The sequence below is a fragment of the Haemaphysalis longicornis genome, unplaced genomic scaffold, assembly GCF_048455015.1.
Source record: "Haemaphysalis longicornis isolate Haplotype H1 unplaced genomic scaffold, Haemaphysalis longicornis Haplotype H1 scaffold_1, whole genome shotgun sequence".
Taxonomy (NCBI): Eukaryota; Metazoa; Arthropoda; class Arachnida; order Ixodida; family Ixodidae; genus Haemaphysalis; species Haemaphysalis longicornis.
The window spans coordinates 190,560,430-190,582,119 of NW_027526203.1; the positions used below are offsets into that span (position 1 = coordinate 190,560,430).

General features: G+C 47.1%; 2 protein-coding genes and 1 pseudogene across 2 annotated transcripts; 2 read left to right on the forward strand and 1 right to left on the reverse strand.

The window, feature by feature from the left end:
- Positions 1–10,158: 10,158 nt before the first annotated feature.
- On the forward strand, positions 10,159–11,954 carry LOC144167680 (uncharacterized). The gene is made up of 8 exons (XM_077696866.1): positions 10,159–10,269; positions 10,349–10,451; positions 10,532–10,650; positions 10,711–10,758; positions 10,862–10,969; positions 11,056–11,112; positions 11,190–11,249; positions 11,353–11,954. Exons 2-8 carry the CDS (start codon positions 10,366–10,368, stop codon positions 11,772–11,774), a joined length of 900 nt encoding a protein of 299 aa, XP_077552992.1. The 5' UTR covers positions 10,159–10,269; positions 10,349–10,365; the 3' UTR covers positions 11,775–11,954.
- LOC144156129 (uncharacterized) lies at positions 11,952–12,859 on the forward strand (annotated as a pseudogene).
- On the reverse strand, positions 12,814–15,238 carry LOC144156136 (uncharacterized). Its single transcript, XM_077687970.1, has 3 exons — positions 14,700–15,238; positions 14,438–14,600; positions 12,814–13,166 (listed from the first exon to the last, which is right to left on the reverse strand). The coding sequence occupies exons 1-3, from the start codon at positions 15,009–15,011 to the stop codon at positions 12,814–12,816; spliced, it is 828 nt and encodes a 275-aa protein (XP_077544096.1). The 5' UTR covers positions 15,012–15,238.
- Positions 15,239–21,690: the final 6,452 nt, after the last annotated feature.

The window sequence follows — 21,690 nt, forward strand, 5'->3', positions numbered from 1 at the left end:
GCGTCCCAAACCACAGGCGAGGGCGCAGACGAGATGGATACGGAGGAACCAGCGGCAGCTCCCACCCCCTCCGCACCGCCTGCGCCATCCGAGGCATACCTTAAACCCTCGGTGGTTGTGGGTCAGTCAAAGCGCGCCCGAAAGGGTGCGCGGTCCAAGGGGCCTGATCAGTCAGTCACTCCGAGGACATCAGATGACGAAACGAATGTCGGACCGTTCTTGTCTGCGGTGCACCGCAAGGAACGTGCCCGACCCCAAAGCCTCCCGACAAGCCCAAAAAGACGAGAGTCCCAGCCCCGAGAGACGACACATAAACATACACACTCCAGTAGCTCTCACACTAAATAATGGGAAGAGAAAACATCATTCAATGGAACTGTAGAGGCCTCCTTAAAAATCTTGACGATGTGTACGAAATACTGCACTCCAATCAGCCAAGTGTCATGTGTATACAAGAAACACATTTAAATTTCAAACATACAAACTTTTTGAATTGTTACCTGGTAATTAGGAAGGACAGGGACGGTGGTGCTACATCTTCCGGTGGTGTGGCCATCATTGCCCGAAAGTCCCTGGCGTGTCACACTATCCAATTACAGACCGTCCTTGAGGCTCTTGCCATTCGTACCATAATCTTCAATAGCTTAATAACACTATGCTCCGTTTACATCCCCCCTGATTCCCAGCTCTCGAGCTCGGATTTCGAGGGCCTTGTAGATCAGCTACCTGCACCATTTATCCTTTTAGGCGACCTCAATACACACAATGTACTCTGGGGCTCTTCTCGCACGCATGCCCGAGGTCGCCTTATAGAAAACTTTCTAACATCCTCAGGAGCATGCCTATTCAATAAAAAAAGCCTACATACCATAATATAGGACACAACACATATTCACACCTCGACTTGGCTATTGGTTTCGCAGTTCTCTTTCCATCTCTTGAGTGGGATGTTGGCACTAACCCATATGGTAGTGACCACTTCCCAACCACATTAACATACATAGGTAAAGGCCCGAACAGTCCACCTTCCCTTAACAGGTTCAATGAAGCCAGAGCAAACTGGAGTACATTTACAGAGACATCCAAACTACACCACACAACCATTAGACACCTACACGTTGAAGAAGTTCCCAACTACTCACGGCGCACATCCTCGACGCCGCCGATAAGTCCATTCCCCACGCCTGTGGTGCCCCGCGCAACCAGCGGAGGCCGTGGTGGAATGATGACTGTAGGCGGGCGCGGGAGGCCCAGAACAAGGCGTGGGGTATCCTTCCTCGGTACCCCACGTCGGGAAACCTCCTCTTGTTCAAAAGGGCAAAGGCGATGGGAAAACGAGTCCGCCGTGAGGCAAAACGAGAGTTGGTGCCCCTTCTTGACATCCATTATTCATACACGGACACACACAAAGTCTGGACACACATACGCAAGATGAAAGGACAACAGACACACAGCCTGCCCCTGGTTAGCACAACAGGGGACACACTCGAAGACCAGGCCAACACACTTGCACAACACTTTGAACACGTGTTCAGCTCAGCACACTACACAAACACTTTCATGAAGCACAAAACGTCTGCGGAAAAGAGGTCACTGTGTGATAGCAACAAGTCGCACACTTCTTACAATTCTCTTTTTTCAATTCATGAGCTGAAGTCAGCCCTGGCAACATGTAAGCCTTCAGCTCCAGGTGCAGACAAAATCACATACACCATGATACAACACCTACACTCAGACACCCTTGAAACACTTCTACATCTATACAATAACATATGGCGTTCGGGGCACATTCCTCGCTCTTGGGGAGAGGCCATAGTAGTGGCTTTCCTGAAGGAAGGGAAGGACCCTTCCTCTCCCGCTAGCTATCGGCCCATCGCCCTAACGATCTGCCTGTGCAGGCTTCTCGAGAAGATGATAAACAGGAGACTTGTGTACTTTCTTGAGTACAACGGTCTTCTCGAGGGCTGCCAGGCAGGGTTCAGGGCGGGGCAATCTACAAATGACCAACTTGTCGCCCTTGAATCATACATAAAGGACGCTTTCATTCACAAACAGTTTTGAACAACGGTGTTTTTTGACCTTGAGAAGGCATATGACACCGCCTGGCGCTACGGGATCCTCATTGACCTGAAGTCATTTGGTGTCTCAGGGAACATGATGAACATTCTTGCTAGTTATTTGTCCGAAAGAACTTTTCGTGTGAGAGTTGGTAGCGCACTCTCAAGGGTTCATGTACAAGAAAACGGCGTTCCGCAAGGTGGAGTTTTAAGCTTCACTCTCTTCATAGTTAAAATTAACTTCCTTGGGAAGGCACTGCCACGTACAATTTCTTATTCCAGGTATCTAGGTGACGTCCACGTATCTTTTAAATCAAGCAATATGTCCATCTGTGAGCGTCAAGTCCAGCTCGCTGTCAAAAAACTTGCCAGCTGGGCAGACAAGAATGGGTTTAAACTTAATCCAGAAAAAAGCACCTGTGTTGTCTTCTCCAGGAAGCGTGGGATCCATCCGGACCCAGACATTACACTTAATAACGTTTGGCTTCCTATGAGGAAGGAACACAAGTTTTTAGGAGTGGTGTTGGATGAAAAACTTACATTCTTCCCTCACATTAAGCAATTGAAACATAAATGTCTAAAGGCTCTCAACATTCTTAAAATCTTGTCACACCAGTCCTATGGAACGGACAAGCAACTCCTCTTACGCATTTTTACAAGCCTTGTGGTGTCCCGATTGGACTATGGAAGCGTCATTTATGGGTCTGCCACCAAAACGGCACTGAAAATTCTCGACCCAGTGCTGCATCTGGGTCTTCGCCTTGCATGTGGTGCTTTTCGCACTAGCCCAGTCGAGAGCCTCTACGCCGAGTGTGATAAATGGTCACTATATCACCAGAGGATTTACATAGATTTGTTGTATGCCTCGAAAATCATGGCCCTGACTAACCACCCTTTTAATTCCACCATTAATAACACATCCTCACAACAACTGTTCTTAAATCGTCCATCCATCTCTCTGCCTTTTTCACTTAGGGTAAGAGAGGAAGCCTCTGAGCATGAGGTACCCTTTTTAGACATTCACAAGGCACCCATCACTGATTTTATACCACCATGGAATCTGCGCCCTGTGCTCTGTGACCTGTCTTTTACGCATCTTGATAAGAACAGGGCACCAAGAAATGCGATTCAGCAGCATTTCATGTATCTCCAGGATAAATACAGGGCTGCAGAGTTTTTAAGTGATGCTTCCAAAACGTTCACTGCGGTGTCTTGTGCTGCTCATGGACCCAATTTTGAAGGAGGTAGAACCATAAATGCAAAGACAAGTATTTTTTCGGCCGAAGCATATGGCATCTTTCTGGCTGTAAATCACATAGTTGAACATAATATTCCTAAATCTATCATCTATACAGATTCGCTGAGCATCGTCCGTGCATTAACATCCGGACAGTCATCGAAAAACCATGTAGTTAACCTTGTCTTCAAATCAATTATGCTGGCGTATTCTTCAAACCTTGAGGTGACTGTGTATTGGGTGCCAGGCCACTCTGGCATCGGCGGAAATGAACTGGCGGATGAAATGGCCGCCAATGCTGCACTCCGAAACACAGTAAACATAACACTACCTTACACAGACCTCAAGCCACACATAAGACAGCAACTCCGTAAAACTTGGCAAGCAGACTGGAGCAAACAGACAGACAACAAACTACACATCATAAAATTACACTTGGGACAATACACTACTGACTCACACAATAGGTACATTGAAGTTACCTTAGCTAGGTTATGGATAGGCCATACGCTTGTAACGCACTCGCACCTGCTCACGGGAACTCCAAGACCCCTGTGTAGCAGGTGTGGAGACGGCCTATCCGTAGTCCACATACTCATACAATGCGATGCACTTGACACAACACGACAGAAACACTTCAGAGAACTCTACAGACAACATATTCCCCTACACCCATCGTTGTTTCTGGGTGACGATGCCATGGTTTCTGTAAAACGCGTGTTTAAGTACTTGTCAGATGTTAAGTTTTTAAACCTCATTTTCTATCACGCATAATCAAATATGGCCCTATACACCAGCCATCACCATTATCTTTATTGATCTTAGCATGGCTAGTTTACACGTTTATATCTACCTTTTGTGGTAATCGCTTCTTTTCATTAAATGACTTCTCTGGCGCTCTTTGCCCTCGTCGGCCTTGCGCCATTAAACACCAATCATCATCATCATCATCATGGGGGGCACATAGCTGTGTACCCTCACTTTTTTGTTTCTGTATCAGCACCAGCAAATGTTGCAATTGTGAGTCCAGAAACCTAAGTAGAACCGGAAATCAAATTAGCTATTGTGCCCTTTAGGCAGAGAAGACCAAAGCCAGGGAGCACACACCTGCAGACCCTCACTTTGTATGTTTCTGTATCAGCACCACAAAATGTCGCAATACGGAATCTACAAACCTAACTGAACTGGAAATAAAATTCGCTATTGTGACCTTTACGCAGAGAAGACCACAGCTAGGGGGCACATACCTGTGTACCCTGACTTTTTTATGTTTCTGTATCAGCACCCGAAATTATTGCAATTGTGGGTCCACAAACCTAACTAGAACCGGAAATAAAATTTGCTATTGTGCCCTTTAGGCAGGGAAGACCAAAGCCAGGGAGCACACACCTGCGTACCACCACTTTGTATGTTTCTGTATCAGCACCCGAAATTATTGCAATTGTGGGTCTACAGACCTAACTATAACCGGAAATAAAATTTGCTATTGTGCGCTTTACGCAAAGATAAGAGCTAGGGGGCACATACCTGTGTACCCTGACTGTTTTGTTTCTGTATCAGCATCCCTAAATGTTGCAATTTTGAGTCCACAAACCTAACTAGAACCGGAATTCAAATTAGCTTTTGTGCCCTTTAGGCATAGAAGACTACAGCCAGGGAGCACACACCTGCGTACCATCTTTTTGTATGTTTCCGTATCAGCACCACAAAATGTCGCAATACGGAACCCAGAAACCTAACTAGAACAGGAAATAAAATTGCCTATTGTGCCCTCCACGCAGGGAAGACCACAGCTAGGGGGCACATACCTGTGCACCCTCACTTTTTTATGTTTCTGTATCAGCACCCCTAAATGTTGCAATTTTGAGTCCACAAACCTTACTAGAACCGGAAGTCAAATTAGCTATTGTGCCCTCCACGCCGAGAAGACCACAGCTAGGGGGCACATACCTGTGTACCCTGACTTTTTTATGTTTTTGTATCAGCACCCTTAAATGTTGCAATTTTGAGTCCACAAACCTAACTAGAACCGGAATTCAAATTAGCTATTGTGCCCTTTAGGCAGAGAAGACCAAAGCCAGGGAGCACACACCTGTGTACCATCACTTTGTATGTTTCTGTATCAGCACCCGAAATTATTGCAATTGTGGTTCCACAAACCTAACTAGAACCGGAAATAAAATTTGCTATTGTGCGCTTTACGCAAAGATCAGAGCTAGGGGGCACATACCTGTGTACCCTGACTTTTTTGTTTCTGTATGAGCACCCCTAAATGTTGCAATTTTGAGTCCACAAACCTAACTAGAACCGGAATTCAAATTAGCTTTTGTGCCCTTTAGGCAGAGAAGACTACAGCCAGGGAGCACACACCTGCGTACCATCTTTTTGTATGTTTCTGTATCAGCACCACAAAATGTCGCAATACGGAACCCAGAAACCTCACTAGAACTGGAAATAAAATTCGCTATTGTGCCCTTTACGCACAGAAGACCACAGCTACGGGGCACATACCTGTGTACCCTCACTTTTTTATATTTCAGTATCAGCACCCCTAAATGTTGCAATTTTGAGTCCACAAACCTTACTAGAACCGGAAGTCAAATAAGCTATTGTGCCCTTTAGGCAGAGAAGACCAAAGCGAGGGAGCACACACCTGCGGACCCTCACTTTGTATGTTTCTGTATCAGCACCACAAAATGTCGCAATACGGAATCCACACACCTAACTAGAACTGGAAATAAAATTTGCGATTGTGCGCTTTACGCAAAGATCAGAGCTAGGGGGCACATACCTGTGTATCCTGACTTTTTTGTTTCTGTGTCAGCACCCCTAAATGTTGCAATTTTGAGTCCACAAACCTGACTAGAACCGGAATTCAAATTAGCTTTTGTGCCCTTTAGGCAGAGAAGACTACAGCCAGGGAGCACACACCTGCGTACCCTCTTTTTGTATGTTTCTGTATCAGCACCACAAAATGTCGCAATACAGAACCTAGAACCATAACTAGAACAGGAAATAAAATTGCCTATTGTGCCCTCCACGCAGAGAAGACCACAGCTAGGGGTCACATACCTGTGTACCCTCACTTTTTTATGTTTCTGTATCAGCACCCCAAAATGTTGCAATTGTGAGTCCAGAAACCTATCTAGAACCGGAAATCATATTAGCTATTGTGCCCTCCAAGCAGAGAAGACCACAGCTAGGGGGCACATACCTGTGTACCATCACTTTTTTTAAGTTTCTGTATCAGCACCACTAAATGTTGCAATTGTGAGTCCACAAACCTAACTAGAACCGGAAATCAAATTAGCTATTGTGCCCTTTAGGCAGAGAAGACCAAAGCCAGGGAGCACACACCCGCGTACCCTCACTTCGTCTGTTTCTGTATCAGCACCACAAAATGTCGCAATACAAACCCCACAAACCTAACTAGAACTGGAAATAAAATTCGCTATTGTGCCCTTTACGCAGAGAAGACCACAGCTACGGGGCACATACCTGTGTACCCTCACTTTTTTATATTTCTGTATCAGCACCCCTAAATGTTGCAATTTTGAGTCCACAAACCTAACTAGAACCGGAAGTCAAATTAGCTATTGTGCCCTTTAGGCAGAGAAAACCAAACCCAGGGAGCACACACCAGCGTACCCTCCCTTTGTATGTTTCTGTATCAGCACCACAAAATGTCGCAATACGGAACCCACAAACCTAACTTGAACTGGAAATAAAATTTGATATTGTGCCCTTTACGCAGAGAAGACCACAGCTAGGGGGCACATACCTGAGTACCCTCACTTTCTATGTTTCTGTATCAGCACCACAAAATGTTCCAATACGGCACCCACAAACCTTAATAAACTGGAAATAAAATTAGCTATTGTGCCGCTTATGCAGAGATGACCAAAAGCGGGGGGCACACTCCTGTGTTCCCTCACTTTTTTATGTTTCTGTATCGGCACCCCAAAATGTTGCAATTATGAGCCCACAAGCCTAACTAGAACTCGAAATCAAATTAGCTATTGTGCCGCTTACGCAGAGAAGACCACAGCTAGGGGGCACATACCTGTGTACCCTCACTTTGTATGTTTCTGTATCAGCACCACAAAAAGTTCCAATACGGCACCCACAATCCTAACTATAACTGCAAATAAAATTAGCTATTGTGCTGCTTATGCAGGGATGACCAAAAGCTGGGGGCACACTCCTGTGTACCCTCACTTTGTATGTTTCTGTATCAGCACCACAAAATGTTGCAATACGGAACCCACAAACCCAACTAGAACGGGAAATAAAATTCACTATTGTGCCCTTTAAGCAGAGAAGACCAAAGCCAGGGAGCACACATCTGCGTACCCTCAAGTTGTATGTTTCTGTATTAGCACCACAAAATGTCGCAATATTGAACCCACAACCCTATACTTTGGAACAAGTTAGGAATGGCAATAGCTCGTGTACCGTATCACTCCGCTTAAACGACGGACCCGGATTTCAACGGGCGCGCGCGTTTTGAAACGAACTGCTATGAATGTGTGGTATCGTGCTCCTTTCATCCCGTAGTTTGTTTGTCGTCGCTGCAGTAGTTTATAAGCATATGTAATTCAAGTTAGTAACATACGGCTGTGGTGACGAGGCACAGTCGCAACTTCCGTTGCCGTTCTTAAGTTGTAACCGAGTATAGCTAGAACCGGAAATAAAATTAGCTATTCGGCCGATTATGCACAGAAGACCAATGCCAGGGGGCACACACCTGTGTGCCCTCACTTTGTATGTTTCTGTGTCAGCACCACAAAATGTTACAATATGGAACCTACAAACCTAGCTCGAACTGGAAATAAAATTAGCTATTGTTCCGATTACGCAGAGGAGACCAAAGCCAGGGGGCACACACCTCTCTATTCTCCCTTTGTATGTTTCTGTCTCATCACCACAAAATGTTGCAATACGGAACCCACAAACCTAACAAGAACTGGAAATAAAATTAGCTAGTAAATATATGCCAAAAATGCTGTTGACACGTGACTGCCTTTGCAAAGTGCAGCAGTTCCGTGACCGCCGAGTGTTGTAAAGAGAGTCGTGGAGTGCGAAAGGGAGTCTTGGTGGAGTCAAAGAGAGTCATTGCAGGGATAACTCCCGCTTGGCTACGTTTTTTGGGGTGTATACATCATGTTTTTTTTTATTGGGACCCATTTTAGTTCGTGTAGGCTTATAATCTTGACTTTCTCTGGTTTTTCAGATCCTGGCGTCAATGTTTTGCCCCTTTTTAGCTATAAATGACACAATGTTGGACAGCCATCATTTTCATTCATCGAAGAGGCGCTTGTTGGTAACGTAAGTTGCGGGCGCGGCTGGCGGCCGTGTCCTCAGACCGTGCGACTACACACGGTGCGTAAAAAGAACTTCACTGCGCAGGCGCGGTGCTTTCCCAAATCGCGTATCTTTCCCTTTGCCATGCCATATCTGGATTGTCCGGTTTTATTAGTGGGTTTCATTGTTTGTTGGGAACACTGCGTATTTTTTTGATCCTTGTTGTTTCTCTTGAAGTTAAAACATTTAGGGTGGTCTCTTAATGTACGAGCTGTATTGTACAAAGGTTTTGTTTTGCTTGACCTAGAGACATAGTATGATCGTTGCAACTTATTAGTTTACAATGCGTTTTGCACGGTGCAACGGTTTTTGTTTAAAATGATTGTGCCGTTACTTGTTACCGGAAAATGTATGTATAAATGTATTTATGTGTGTGTATTTGTTTATATATTTATACTTTTTGTGTGTGTGACCAAAGCATGGTAATTGAAATGTATTCACCGCTACCATGCGATACATGTAACTTTCCCTTCTGCCCTCCTGCTTGGTCCTTATAGGACGGCAGTAGGTACTAAAAAAGATAAAATAAAATAAACATTCAGTTGTAGTTGACTGTTATTCCCAAAGACGTACTTCGGCGGATGGTTTATGAGCGCGCCTTTAGCGGACGGCGGGCAGCCACGGCATTTGGCTAAAATAAAATTATTATCATCAATCAGCCACGGAAATATAGAATATGAGCCTAGTAACGCTATCACATTAAATCTACCGGCCCAGAATTCCAGTATGAGCGTAGATGCTAAAGTGATACGGGCATGGAAGTGTTCGTGTGATTGCCAGTATAGCATGACTGCACTCAAAATCACACCCTGCGCATCTCGCTGAAGTTGCATTTAGGCGGGAGATCATTCGCATATATGCGGTATAAAATGGTTTCGTCTACGTTCCGCATGAATATGGTAAATCATAGCAGTCAGGTCATATACAGTGTGCATAGCGAGATTCAAATGAGTAGGGGTGTCGAATGGAAAACGCAGTGTATAGGGTGTATTCACAGGCACTCGGCCCCGCGGCGGCGCTACCTGTGCGGCGGCGCCGACTCCATTTGTGCGGTTGAGTTGTTTTGCGACGGCGCACGTACGGCAGGGCAACTAGCGTGGTTTGCTTCGCGCGGACTCGCTGTATTTGTGTATTTCTTGTGTTTCGTCGAACTGCCGCGGCTGACGTTACATCCACGCGTGTCTCAAGTGTGATGCGGTGGTGTGTGACACCACCGTGCTTGTGGATTGTGCGAGTGTGTGCCCCGCGTCGAGCTGAACGCGTTACCGTGCTTTCAACAGTTGCCTCCCGCTATGAAGCTGAGTGATTAGGCGAAGGGTCTGTCGTGTCGTGGGTTTGCTAACGCCTTGGCCTAAGTAGTTAGCAGTTTCCGCCTCGAAATGGTGAACTGTGCGGTTTACGGCTGCAGCAACCGGACGCCCAACAAACCGGACGACGAGAATTTCAAGCGCGTCGGTTTTTTTGGCATACCTAAGCCAAGGCTGGGGCAGTGCTCAAAAACGGCAGACGTTTTGTCCAGAAGAAGAGCGCTCTGGCTGCAACGAATTCGCCGGGAAGACATCGATGATGAAGCGACTCATTACCGAGTCTGTGGCGCGCACTTCGTTACAGGTGAGGATGATGCGGAATCAATTCTTTCATCTCGCGCTTCGCCCTTTGCGCAATAGTACTTGAAATCTTCTCTGTTTAGGTCGGCCAGCGTACTTCATGGACGAGATGAACCCCGATTGGGCGCCCAGCCTCAACCTGGGCTACATGTCGACTATGATCGACAAAAAACAAACTGGGGACAGGTACGAAAGTGCTTTGTTTTCTGCCGCTGTAACAGTAAAGATCTAATGAAACCTAAACGGCTGGGATAATGTCTGTCCAGATACAATCGTTGCCAGAACAGGGCTCGCGCGAGGTCCGAGGCAGAAGTTTCACGTCAATGTCACGTACTGGGTCCCCAAGACACGAACGTGATGCCAGTCGCCAGTGGAAGTTCTCTAGGTATGACCGTAGCCTAGTGAGCACCTTGGATCAATCACTTTACTACCTTTTTTTTTCTAGGCACCAACGGCCCGTTGTACGAGGAGGAAGAGACTGACCGATACGAAAGTGCGTTTCCTCATCACCTGTAGTTGAAGTTTTCAGGCTGCTACATTTAACAGTGATGAGCTCACGCGGCAAGTTGTTCATCTTCGGTTTCTTTTTTTTTTAGCTGGTGAGCAGTCTTCATGCCAAAAAGAGCCAGCAGCCCAGCATGAAAGTATGTTGCCTGTTCAAGAGCAGTCTTCATGCCAAGAAGAGCCAGCAGCCCAGCATGAAGGTATGTTACCTGTTGTTGACCTGTTGTTCACATTACAGCAGTGGAACAGCATTGAGTTACTATGAAAACATGCATTTCCACTTCAGCTGCTAGCAGGCCGTGCTGTGTGGGACCACTGGCAACACAATCTTGGGCCAACACAAGTAAGCCCAGAAGTGTTTACCAATTATTACATCTTGCTGCGTAGCACCACATAGCTTGACAATACTTTTTTTTTCAGCTGGCAATTCGTCTTTCTGGGAGCTATCAGACAATGAAACAGGGATGGCTGCACGAGATGGTAAGTTTTTCACGAGCACAGTCTCAGAGTGTCTGTTTATTAAACAAAGTCATTTTGCAAGCTTTGTAGTGCAGTGGAACGTGACATCAAGTTGACCATGCAGGGCTTGAAGGTGAAGAAGATGCATCAGACCAGGCAGCTCGCATCGCATCCCTTGAACAAGAGAACGGCCGCCTACAATCAGAGGTTGACACGTTAAAGAAGCAACTTGCAGAGAAAAACCTGGCCGAGGACATACTAAAACTCAACGAAGGCATGGGAGCCTTTTATACAGGGCTGCCAAATTATGAGGTTTTAAAGGCAGTGTATGACCTCATAGAACCAGATGTGCACCACACTAGCCGGAACTGCCTACCAAAGTTTCAAGAAATGGTGGTTTTCTTGATTAGGTTGAGGCTAAACTTGCATTTAGAATACATAGCTTACAGGTACCATTTCTCATATGTGCATGGACCATTTTTTTCTTCTGCTACGCTTCTCTGCCTACTTCCTGCTACCTTCACCACTGGAATGGTAATCATTTAAAGCTTTAGTGTTTATGGCTCAGCTGATTTTTAGCTACGCCTATCATTTATAGAAAAGCGCTTTAAGCAGTGATCATAAAACACTTTGGAGCTTGCATTGCATGTACACCCAGGAGTTAGCTTCACCTTTTAGCCGTGGCCATCCTTACAATGATATGTAGTGCATCAAGCGTAATGATTTTCATTACTTCTGTTTTCCAGATTCCATGTCTCGCAGGCCACCGTGACGCGTATCATAGACAGGTGGCTTGACGCAGCCTACACTAGGCTCACAGAGCTAGTTTCATGGCCCGAAAGGGAGGAGCTTCAGAAAACGATGCCAATGGCCTTCAAAAGCACCTTTGGCAACAAAGTTGCAGTAATTCTCGACTGCTTCGAGATTTTTTTGGACAGGCCGTCTTCAATGGAGCCACGTTCACTGACATGGTCCGCGTACAAGCACCACAATACCGTGAAGTACTTGATAGGGATTGCTCCCCAAAGAGTAATTACATGCATTTCTAGAGGGTAGTGCGGCCGCACAAGCGACAAGCTACTCACTGAGTCGTGTGGCATACTTAAGAACTTGTTGCCTGGGGACTCTGTCCTAGCCGACCGAGGCTTCACGATAGGGGATGCTGTTGGCATGTGTGGAGCAAAGCTGGAGATTCCAGCTTTCACGAAAGGGAAAGCACAGCTGTCTGCGTATTCTGTTGAGGCTACACGAAAGCTGGCAAATGTGAGGATTCACGTAGAGCGGGTAATTGGAGTACTGCGAAACAAGTATTCATTACTTAAAAGCACTGTTCCCCTCGATCTACTGCACGTCAAAGAAGTTCACGGAAAGAAGGTGACTACACTTGATAGAATTGTGTTCGTCAGTGCTGCCCTGACAAATGTGTGCGACTCTGTTGTGCCCTTTGATTAGGAACGAAAAAGAAGTATGGCTGCCTAACTTTGCATATTTGCTTCTGCTAATTGACCAACATTAAACTGTGGCCTAAATTGTATACAAGCACATTCCACAATAAAGTTCATGCTTTGGCCTCAGTCGGTCAACTTCACTGCGAGCCTTGTTGCCTACATTCTTTGCAGAACCATTTTCTGGCCTTTGGTGGCCTCTTTAGTCCTACACAAGCAAAGTGGAACCATTCCCTCTCGCATCGCTTGCCGTCACACTGCACCATGTCACCATGTTCAGGCGCCCCACAGTAGCAGTACAGCTCCTCTTCAGGGGTGTCGCCCTGCATCACTACAGCATCGAGCTGCGCCTGTGCAGCCTGAGCAGTTTTGCTCCAGTAGCCGAAGCGGAGTTCGGGAAGCAGCACTTTTTGAAAGTAGAGAGTGCACTTCTCCAGCATCATGGAGCAGAAGTTTTCATCCAGGGCGATCCTTTCAACAAACATGTCCTCCACTGTCCACACAACAAAGTCACAGTAGTTGCGCTTGCAAACAAACATCTGCATTTGCACTTGGGTGTAGTAATGATGACTCCTTGAAAGTCTTGCGTCTCCAGCTTCAGGGATGAGACACGATGTGTTCTTTTGTAAAAGCTGCTCGATGCAGGAGTCCTTAGCAGAAAACGGGCACTTCACCTCCAGCACGCCACCACCACAGCAAGCAAAATCGATGAGCCCATCCGGTGTGGCAGCCAGGAATGTGAACTCGGGGCTTATGTGCAAACCTGACGCACTGCAGAGAAAGTCCACATGCTGGGTGGCTACGGCTGCTACATAGGCCTCTCTAGCTTTTGGCTCATTTTTTTCCGCCAGTCTGTAGCCTGCGAGCTAAATCTGCAGTCCTCGGGGTGGCAGATCTTCTGAAGAAGAGACTGTGAGGGTTTCCCAATCGATGTGGCACACACCGCTCCTGCGTTGGATGCCGTGATGCGCCCAGTCCGAAAGTGGTGCCATTTGGTAGACGCTGCTTGCGCCCTTGTTTGCTTTTCCACCAGCACGCACACCTGTAAGCAAATGCCATCCTTTATCGACTGTTTACAGTAACAGCACATCAAAAGCTGCTGCTTTTTTTTAAAAAAGATTACGTTGTCCTCACAGTAGAATCCAACAGAAATGCTACTGCAGCTAATCATACTGTGCTTCAACTGTAGGGGCAAGTGAAGCAAATTCGAAATGAAAAGTGTCACGAGTACACCAGGTCAGGTGCTCATTATGGAATCTACTGCATGGTTTGAATGTATTCACAATTCGGTGCCTAGTTTCTGTCATTCTTGACCTGTAGCTAGACAGGGTGGAAAAAAGAATGGCAGGCTTACCTCGGCATCAGCCCCAAGCTGCTCGGACACCTTCAGTCACTCCTCCAAAACCTCCTCCAATGACTCTGGGCAGTCGTCCTGGTACAGGTTCTGCAGTAGTACTTGTGGAAAATTAGTCGCCAAAGGAAGATATGGCTCGGAAAAATCGGGGTGCAAGGCTAAAAGCGCAGGGCGACTCTTTGACTTGCTCAAAGCAGAATAAAAAACTGCCATCTCGTCTCGTGTGGGGACACTAGGTGAGTGTTTGGCACTTTTAATTGGCTTGCGTGTCAAGTCGTCATTGTCCATGCGGCGCTTCTTCATTTCCGAAGATGAAAAGTCAATTTCGGCCACTGGACGACAGTCTAAATTAACAAGGTGGAGTGGCAGCCAGGCATTCTCCTCGTCAGTGCAAGAATGGCCGTCTCTACGTCGCGCGAGTACTTCAACGTAAAAAAGCACAGCTGCGATGTGAGAGCAGGCCTCTCCAAGGCCGGCCATGCAGGTGCAATGTGCAAGAAGCACTTCACCGTCTCGTTTCACGAGCAACCACGGCATCAGCGACTTGTCGCGGAATGCCTGCGAGTGGCGAACCTGAAAGCAAGGAAATAGAGAAGGTAGCAGGTTTTTAGGGTCATGTCGACGGCCGAGATACACTTACGACTGACTGCGATACGAAAGAAAACTGCTCACCTTTCCGACGACGACGACAGTCTGATCGTGCACGACTTTCAGGAGAACGCGCTGAACGAAGCCACTGGTGAGGTAATTGTGGGCGTCCAAGGATTTCTTGGCCTTCAACTGTTCCCTAGTAACAAAGCTAGTTCCGTGAACCAGGTAGTCTCTGATGTCAGCTTCGTCCACACTGGGAAACAGTTGAAGGTCATCCGTCAAGTCTTCCTCACCCCAAGTCAGTGGGTCGTCGCCGCCGCACCTTCTAATTTTGTAAACGTATCTGTCGCGATCGTCTCCCCCCAGCCCCTTCGCATAGTCACTCAGCTTCATAGCGGGAGGCAACTGTTGAAAGCACGGTAACGCGTTCAGCTCGACGCGGGGCACACACTCGCACAATCCACAAGCACGGTGGTCTCACACACCACCGCATCACACTTGAGACACGCGTGGATGTAACGTCAGCCGCGGCAGTTCGACGAAACACAAGAAATAAACAAATACAGCGAGTCCGCGCGAAGCAAACCACGCTAGTTGCCCTGCCGTACGTGCGCCGTCGCAAAACAACTCAACCGCACAAATGGAGTCGGCGCCGCCGCGCAGGTAGCGCCGCCGCGCGGCCGAGTGCCTGTGAATATACCCTATTGAGTGCCGTCCGACTGCACTAGTACTTTTGGAGCTGGGTTATTGCGGCATATAATGACGTAAAAATGATGCAGTGGTTACGTCTTAGCTGCGCAATTCAAACGGCAGAGGTTGGAGACCGGCGATGGTTTATTTTTGCGTCGTCAATCTGGTGCGTAAAAAAAGTCGCGTTGACAAAATTTATTATGGCGGCAAAGTCAACTGGGATTACGGTTACAGAAAGCGGCTGTACCTGTTGCTCCCAAAACAAATGACGTGACAATAACCCTCTAAGACGAGTCTAACATCACGCCGAGCTTCATCTACTTTTCATATTTGGGTAGTTCGCAGTGAAGGTGTAAATATTGTAAAATTCCCGATTGCTGCTAATACATGAGCTTCTACGGAAGGAAAACCGACAGTCCCCCGTTTGTCCGCTGGAATAAAGCTCAAGTCCGTCGAAGTTTCATTCATCTAATTAACTAAAAATATGGTCAATTGCAGATTACAATAAACGGGCCTGTTTGTGCACTTCTAGGACTGCGCCCACCTCCTCTGGTCATTCTTCGCAAAGTGGATGGACACTAAATCTTTCTTTAAGGGCGATATTCTTTCTTGGGCTACTTAAACCCAGAAACTTTGGTCTGTCTGTCTGTCTGTGACTCGATTTAGCCACACTGCCTAAGTAAATCTGGGATTGCGCAATATTCTTATATACTCACAGCGAAACGTAAACGTCTTAGCCCGGTTTATTTGTTCATGCTTGTCAACTTTGTTGAATAAGAACAAGACATTACGCAAATATAAGACAGGACAGTGGTACACCAGGGCTATTTACAGCGTTCCTTTATTATAAAATTCATGGGTGCTTGGTTTTTCGATAGCAGATGATATTCCACATCAAATGCAGAAAACCGTCCCCTGCTGCTGTTGCCCGCGCTACCTCCTGGCGGCATATGAAAAATCACGCGGCAACAGGAACGAAAGGTTCCACTAGCTAAGTTCCACATTCGGCTTGGAACGCACCTGGAGCATGGCCACGCGGTTCTATAAAACTTGTAGTTGACCGCCTCCATTCACGCGCGTCTCCGCCGTACTGCAGCGCTGGCCTCGAGGAACCCTGAATGCAGCATTGGAACGTGGTAAATTCAAATCACCTCGAGCAAACCTTTAGTGTGTTTACCTTTGGATGAGCGCGACGGAACAGAAACAGCATGAGAGGTGAGCGGGAAAGGAAAAAGGGGCATTTCCTTGGCAAATGTCTACCAAGACTATCGTCTTTCGACGACATTTGCAATAAACGGAGCAGATACGTGGCCATTTTTTTCTTTCGATAATTTTCCTGATTCAGCTTAGAATTAGTTTTTAGACATTTTAAATGATCGGTTCCGTAGGTTAGATGAGGTTACAATACCACAGGTTACGTTAGGTTGGCTTTGTCGGGTTACGTTAGTTTAGGTTACGTTAATAAAAGTTTAAAGGTTTTAGATTCGCCAATATCTGGCAATTTAAATTATCCAACCTGAAAACGTTTGGGATTGGGAAGCAGCGTTACACAAAGTAATGAGACCGGACGTCACTTTATTCGAGTACTTATAATGACAGCGTAGGGCACTGTAGACACAGCGACTGGGAAAACCATGATTTTTATGCGCGGAGCCATTGCGCATACGCAGGTAAAATTATTTTAGGTGCGAAGCACCTTAGGACCCCACGATGTCCGTCCGCGTCCCTGTGCATAGCATTTCCAATTGCAAAAAAAAGCACACAGGCACCGGTAGGAGTCGAGCCTGAGCCTGGTAGACCAGACAGAGTTAGTGTCCGGTCTACGACCGTGAGTTAGCTAGTGTTAGCTACGACCGTGAGTTAGCACCCGAGAGTCAAACGGCTTACTCCCTCGCCTGTAACGGTGCGGAGTACCCTAGGACCTCCCAATGTCCGTCCGGGTCCATCCGTGCGCACACCACCATCAAGTGAAAATCAAGCGAAATTCGATTTAAGCCATGAGTTGCAGTTTCATTTAGGGAATAATCAAGGCGAAACTCACGGCTCAAACCGAATGAAGGTCGGGGCGCAAATCGGATGTCACTCGGAGCGCAACTTGGAAGTCATTTGCATCCCCGTACTCTGCAACCTCGCCATCATCCACGGAGTGGAGATGTGCCATTTTTTGCTGTGCTTGAAGGTTATGTAAGAGCGCTGGTTTTTGTTATGTTGGAACATTCGAAATCAAATGAACCCGCTTAAAAAAATATACGTACAGGTGCCGTCAAAAGTAATTGGAACACGGTGTCGTAAATTTAAAGGAATTTCTTTCTCCGGAAACTGCCTGGCTGCATTTGTGTGCGTTTAGAGGAGTCCTCCTTATGAAAACAGCTTTCTGTAAATCGGTAATGATTGTCAGAAATCCAGTAAAACAAAAATTTTGGGATATTCACAACTCCATGTTCCAATTACTTATGACGGCACCATCACGAACATCTTAATGTATCCACAACAATATCAGGACACTGGCTCCTGTTGCGGTGGTACACCGACATTATACCATGTTACATGGGAATGTGTGGATGAATGGCCATGCGGGGCACCACCGCAAGAGAAACAAGAGCAATGGGAGGCAGCTCTCGCCAGCTAAGACGTGGAGTTTCAGAGAAAACTGATTAAAGGGACCCTGCAACACTTTCGATCAGCGCTTTCACTGTTTCCTTCGCGTCTGGAACCACTGCGCAAGATTTATAGTTATCGCCAGCACAGAGCTGCGCTGCGTGATTTGCTCGTCGCACTTGATGCGCCTTCCATTTCTGCTCTGTTTTTGTGTGTTTTTTTAACGGGCTAGCGTTATTAGGATCGTTTTTCGATTTTGCCGTGCCTCCTAGCCGCCCGCTAACAGCCGTGCTCATCCAGCGTCCACGGATGTCCGTCATCGATGCCAACAACTGATGCAGCCAGATACGGGGGTGCGCCAGTACCAGAAATGTCGAGGAGCGTCAATTAGATTGTGGAAAGGAGGATACAGCGGCACAAGTAAAGATGCACGATTTGAGCAGGCGCCGCACCTGCGCGCTGAAGTTGCTTCTAAACGTTGTGTGTAGTCGTATGCTGCGCTGACACGGTTGCCAGCCGTCCCCGGAACTTGCACCACCACCAAAGCACCTCTCCGGCGACCTAAACTGATGCTGGCGCCAACATACTGCTACCTACCTTAAACAGGTGGCAAGAGATGAACACCAGGCTCACAAAAAACCAAGGAAAGCCTACAATGTAACCAGAAACGAACTGTGCCACAATAAAAAAATTTCACCATCTTCCAGTAGGGGAACCCTGAGTAGTATGCGAAGCAGCCATGGGGTCGACTCGAGTTCCCATTAGTTTTCAGTTCGATCGCGGCGTTGCCGGAGGAGAATGAGGGGAGCGGAGCGCGCGCGCGCGTCATTTATACCGTGGAGCTACAGTGGCGCCTCCAGCGGAGTATGGAGCGGCTACCGTCGCGTCTCTAACGCTAAGCTGCCTTGTATTTTCGCGTGCAGAGCCGCAGGTGTTGCCATTCGTTGCGCAATCCCGGAGAGGAGCATCGGAGAGGAGAGGAGGAATGCCGGAGAGGAGAGGAGCGTCGAAGAGGAGAGGAGGATAGACTCGCATACTACTGAGGATTCCCCTGTGGGAAGATGACGGCGGTGGTTGAACGCGAAGCTACTTCGTGATGAATTGTTTGGTTGGCCAATCCCTAGGGGCATCCTGCCGCAATCATCATCAGCGGGGCCTGGCCAGGCATGCGCAGTTGGGGTGTGGTACTCAGGGTTCCCCCACGAGATGACGACGATGGGGGTTGAACGCGAAGCTGCCTGATTATGGATTCTTTGGTTTGCCAATCCCTATGTGCATCCTGCCGCAATCATCATCAGCGGTGCCTGGCCAGGCATGAGCAGTGGGGGTGCGGACGGCAGACAACGACGAGGGAGGGAGGGACACAGCCCCGAGCATGAGATGCTTCGCATCTAAAAGCGAGTATCCGGCGTGTAATTCCATTAATTTTAAAACAGGTTAAAAAAATTTGCGGTCATGTCACCTTCACAAGCTCTGGTCCGGCAAACGCTGAATAGCGCCAACAATAGGCCATCATGTGATCCCAGAAAAAAGTCGTGTAAGAATCTTGGCCATATAGAGGAGCGGCAGAGCGAATCTCACAATCGCCAAATATTTGATCTGCATTGGAAAACGCAGGGCCAGGAATGACATAAAAAATTCAGGAATTGGTCATTATCCGAATATCGAACACGAGCTACCATAACTGAAAAAGGCCATCATCAGGTCAGCATAGAGGGCAGCCTCCGGATTTTCAGAATCACCGCAAAGGTCCTTAAATTGTGTCTCACAATACCGTTGAATAAACCAGACTTTCCTAGCAGAATAGGAGCATCTGGAGAAAAAAATTGGGATCCTATAAATGTAGTCACACATCCAGAAAAAGAAGGCTGGGCGGCATGATGGATACGTCAATCATACAGCGACTTTCCATAAAAGTCCTACCCATACTGACTAAGAGATCCAAATCTACGCGAGAACAGGCGATAAGCCAGGATCGAATCCTTTTGAGGAAGGTTGCAAAACCACGAAGAAAACAGTATACGCGGACGCCGGGATGGTCGGAAGTACGAAGGCAACAATGGTCGTAAAGGAGTATTGTAGCATCCCCTGTAACTCTATTACCTTCCTACACACGCTATTGTTTTGGCGCTCTTTGCCCCAGTTGGCCTTGCGCCATAAACATCAAACCATCATCATCATCATCATCTACACACGCGAATTCAATCTTGTTTGCGCTGCCCCCCCCCCATGGAACTATCGAATAGATGCTTAAACATCATTAGACACGCTCAATAGGCCATTAGTTTCTTGATTACAGGCAGAGTACCTCTAAGCGTTTCAGAAAGATTCTCGAATACAAAATCATGAAAGTTCACATCGAATTAACACACGGACACGAGTCTGGAAGGGACCGACACAGCCGATCAAGGTCCACCCCAACTCGCATACCGTGCTCCCTGTCGACCACGGCTACCATGCACACTCCCCACCCCGAAAAAATATGAAAAACTACAAGCAACATCCTTCCCCATGCCAAACGGGGATCTCAATGTTTAAGAATCTGAAATTTTGCTCAGGATGCAAACCAACTCATATATCCACAAATCTAGACTGACGAAAATATTTGGTAGGAAATGCCCGACGTTATACTAAAGACGGCAAAACGCCCACTCTCTTCAGCGACACTTGGTCATATCCAAGGATGTGCTCAGGGGTAAACAACTCAAACATCACATATCCCATACTCGGTTACAACTCAAGAACGGCACCACCTCACGTAGTGTATCACCCCGCCAAAGCGCCGGACCCGTGACGGCAGTGCGCGCGTTTTGAAAGGGGTTTGCTATGAATGTGTGATATCGTCTGCCTTGTCTTACGCAGTTTGTTTGTCGTCACTAGAGTCGTTTATAAGCATATTAAGTGCAAAAAATCACGGGAACGGCTCACGCCATGTTCAAAACATTCCCAGTAACGCCCTACTTGCGCCGCGCGGAGAGACATCCGGCTACGGTAATAAGGCACAGCGGCAACTTCCGGTGCCGTTCTTAAGTTGTCACCGAGTATACCTATATCGACCCATGACGGGCTGCTCTGACCAGCTTGTCAGCTGAAAATTAGCGTGAGCTGATTCGGGGCCCTGAAATTCTGCTTGACCTTACAGGTGCAGCCATATCTCTATCAACTTTTCTCAAACTTGCAATAAATCTTACTCAACAAATATGTTTCACTCCCTCCCCCCCTCTTTTGTCTTATAAAGAACGCAAAACGTTCTGTCAGGCCCCACGATAAACATTTTTAAACTTTGACGCTATTTTTCTCTCTCGAACTGAACAACCCCTGCAGCCCCAACTATTCACGCCCATATCTTTCCCCGCGCAAGCGTAGATGTTTTCCGAGTTCCCTGTGTCGCGGGTATTAAAACCATTGCGGCTAATCTTAGCACATGGAAAGCATAAATGATAAATGCAACAACTCTGTTCCAAAACGATCCCTGGACGCCGGAGTGACGCTACCTTCGTTAGCGTCACTTCAGTACCAACGATATTTGGTACCTGTCGAGGAATCTCCAGCATTCCCGAGAGCACAACGAAGGAAACAGCAGATGTATTGAACGCAAGTGGGCCTAACACACAGAATGATCGCTTCAGAATTGAGTAACCTACGAAAGCAGATCCAGAAAATAGCATATTTATTGAACACACCAGTGGGCATTTAAGGCAGCAAGATCGCTTCAGAACCCCGCCGAATACGGAGGCACAGGAATTAAACTGTGAAATAGAAAAAAAGATTACGAAACCACCTT